Genomic DNA, 2110 nt, shown 5'->3' on the forward strand with positions numbered 1-2110 from the left:
CAATCACGGCGACAACTGCAACATCACCGGGCTTGCCCGTTCTGCCGTATTACTCGGAGCAGCAGCAGCAGCATTCCACGCTACCAGCACCGACCGGCAGCTCGTCGATGCCACCGATCATTACCGTCACTTCGGACGACCCAGTGCTGGACCGCATTTCGCACGATCTCGACTACCTACTGAACCGTACCGCCGGAGCAGATGGGACTACGAGGACACCAGCCTCCACCGTGGTGCCGATACAGCTGCGACCAACGAGTGCTGCCGGTCCCAGTGGAACGCTCGCCACTGTTGCCACCCCGGGCCACCTTCCGGCTCATCCATCGCAAGGCTCCATTAGCGCACCGCTAGGACCCACTTGCCACGGTGTTCACGAAGTAATTATCGAAGAATCGGAAGAAGCAGATAGCTAAACACTTGCTCTCTCTCTCACTCTCTCCGCTGAAACGCTGCTGCTCGCGGGTCGTAGTTGAAATCGACGTTTGTAACGGGCCTAGAAATCGCTGAACTTGAAGCAGGTATCCTTCATATTGATGCCCGATGACAGCTAGTCATTAATTATGGACGAATGCGACTTCATTATCCAAGTAGTCTCAGTGATTGAACACTTTTGAACGAATGCCCTTTTGGTCCTTTTTCGGAATTCCTTGCCAAACCCTAGCAGGCGAGCTTGTCTATCTTAAAGAGACATTTGAATCCATCCGCCTTCTTTGGGGGGGCTGGAGGGGGCCATAAAACAGTGAATCAAATTAGAATTGAGCATACAATTCCCACAGCTGCTGTCACACTGTATATAAAATACGATTTTTCAAAGAAAAAGTCTTCCAACATCGGATTCCCGACCTTCTGCCTCTGCTAATAACGAGCTTCATTTCCTGCCTGGTAATCGCCGCCCGGGCTATGCTAGGCCATCACCAACTTGATGCCTCCCAGGGGCCAATGAGATTGACACGCTCGCAGTCTCGAGTATATCCCGGGCCCACCCCCCCACCCCGAGCGAAGATGCTACGAGCGTCGGTCGTATCGTGTCGGTCGTGCCATGGGTCATGCAATTAGCGACATAATGCAATAAGGCAGCCTCGGGATCCGGATTTCCTGTCCCAAGCATCAAGAAGGCTAAGCTCGGAGACGCTCGCTTACGTTCGTGACAGGCCCGATGAAAAGGGTTTCCCTTGGCTCATCCCCCTGGTTGATATCGATCCGGATCAGGCGGTCGGGGGAGACCGTGGAAATGATAAGGCATTTTTTCGCATCCTTTTCGCTTCCTATACGCCTCGGCAGGCTATAGCAGACCTGATGAGCAGAGCAGCCGACCGGGGGAAGACGCTATCGCTATCGGGGAGTAGTGATTCCAACGTTTTCCCTGGCATGCGAATGGCTGAACGATCGCAGGCTTTTCCCGTGATTAACCGTTGGAGGACACGCAAAGGACCACCGTCATCACTTGTTGTCATTACTCCTGCGTAAACACGCAACATGTAACAATCGAGCGTGAACCAGCTGCTGGATGGGAAGGGTGATAGCTTTGTGGGAAGGCACAGCCCAGCCCTGTCACTCGCAGCACAAGGAATCATTGATATAACACTTGCTGCAGGATAACGGAAGCCCTCAATCCCTCGACTTCGATTTCAACGCCTACTCGGCAGTACAAGGGGTTTCCTTCAAAACCAAACTTCAAAACACAACAGGACAGCTTCACGGACCACTGCGATTTGGTGCCGAGATCCTTGGCTAGTGGCAAGAAGCGTGGCAGAGTCGATTCACTAAAGCGCGGCTAAGGTTGATGAGGCAGAACACAAATCTTACGTAGCGATGTATAAACAGGACCACCGTGTTTTAGCTCAAAGCATCGGAGGGTGAATCCGGTGAGGAGTACGGAGGAAATAATGCACACAGCAACAGCTGGGACAATTGAACTGTAAATAGTAGCAATGAAATGTCCCGACGTGTTTTGTAAATAGTAGTAAAGGAAAGAGTAGACAGGTACAGGGAGATTTAGGAAGTATCCGATAGACATGGAACAGAAAACTTATTAGCGAATTGATAGCTCAATTGTGTCGGTTAAGCAGATGCAAATACGTACGCCCAGTCGCAAGTCTGGTGAAGGGAT

General features: G+C 51.6%; 1 protein-coding gene across 1 annotated transcript in view; it reads left to right on the forward strand.

The window, feature by feature from the left end:
* LOC126577486 (uncharacterized) overlaps window positions 1-918 on the forward strand; it is a 99120-nt gene extending 98202 nt beyond the window's left edge. The window contains exon 25 of the mRNA XM_050239153.1: window positions 1-918. This exon is cut by the window's left edge and continues 162 nt beyond it. Coding sequence (XP_050095110.1) covers window positions 1-413 — 413 coding nt within the window. The 3' untranslated portion in view covers window positions 414-918.
* The last annotated feature ends 1192 nt before the right edge of the window (window positions 919-2110 follow it).

Source organism: Anopheles aquasalis, chromosome 2 (genome assembly GCF_943734665.1).
Source record: "Anopheles aquasalis chromosome 2, idAnoAquaMG_Q_19, whole genome shotgun sequence".
Lineage (NCBI taxonomy): Eukaryota > Metazoa > Arthropoda > Insecta > Diptera > Culicidae > Anopheles > Anopheles aquasalis.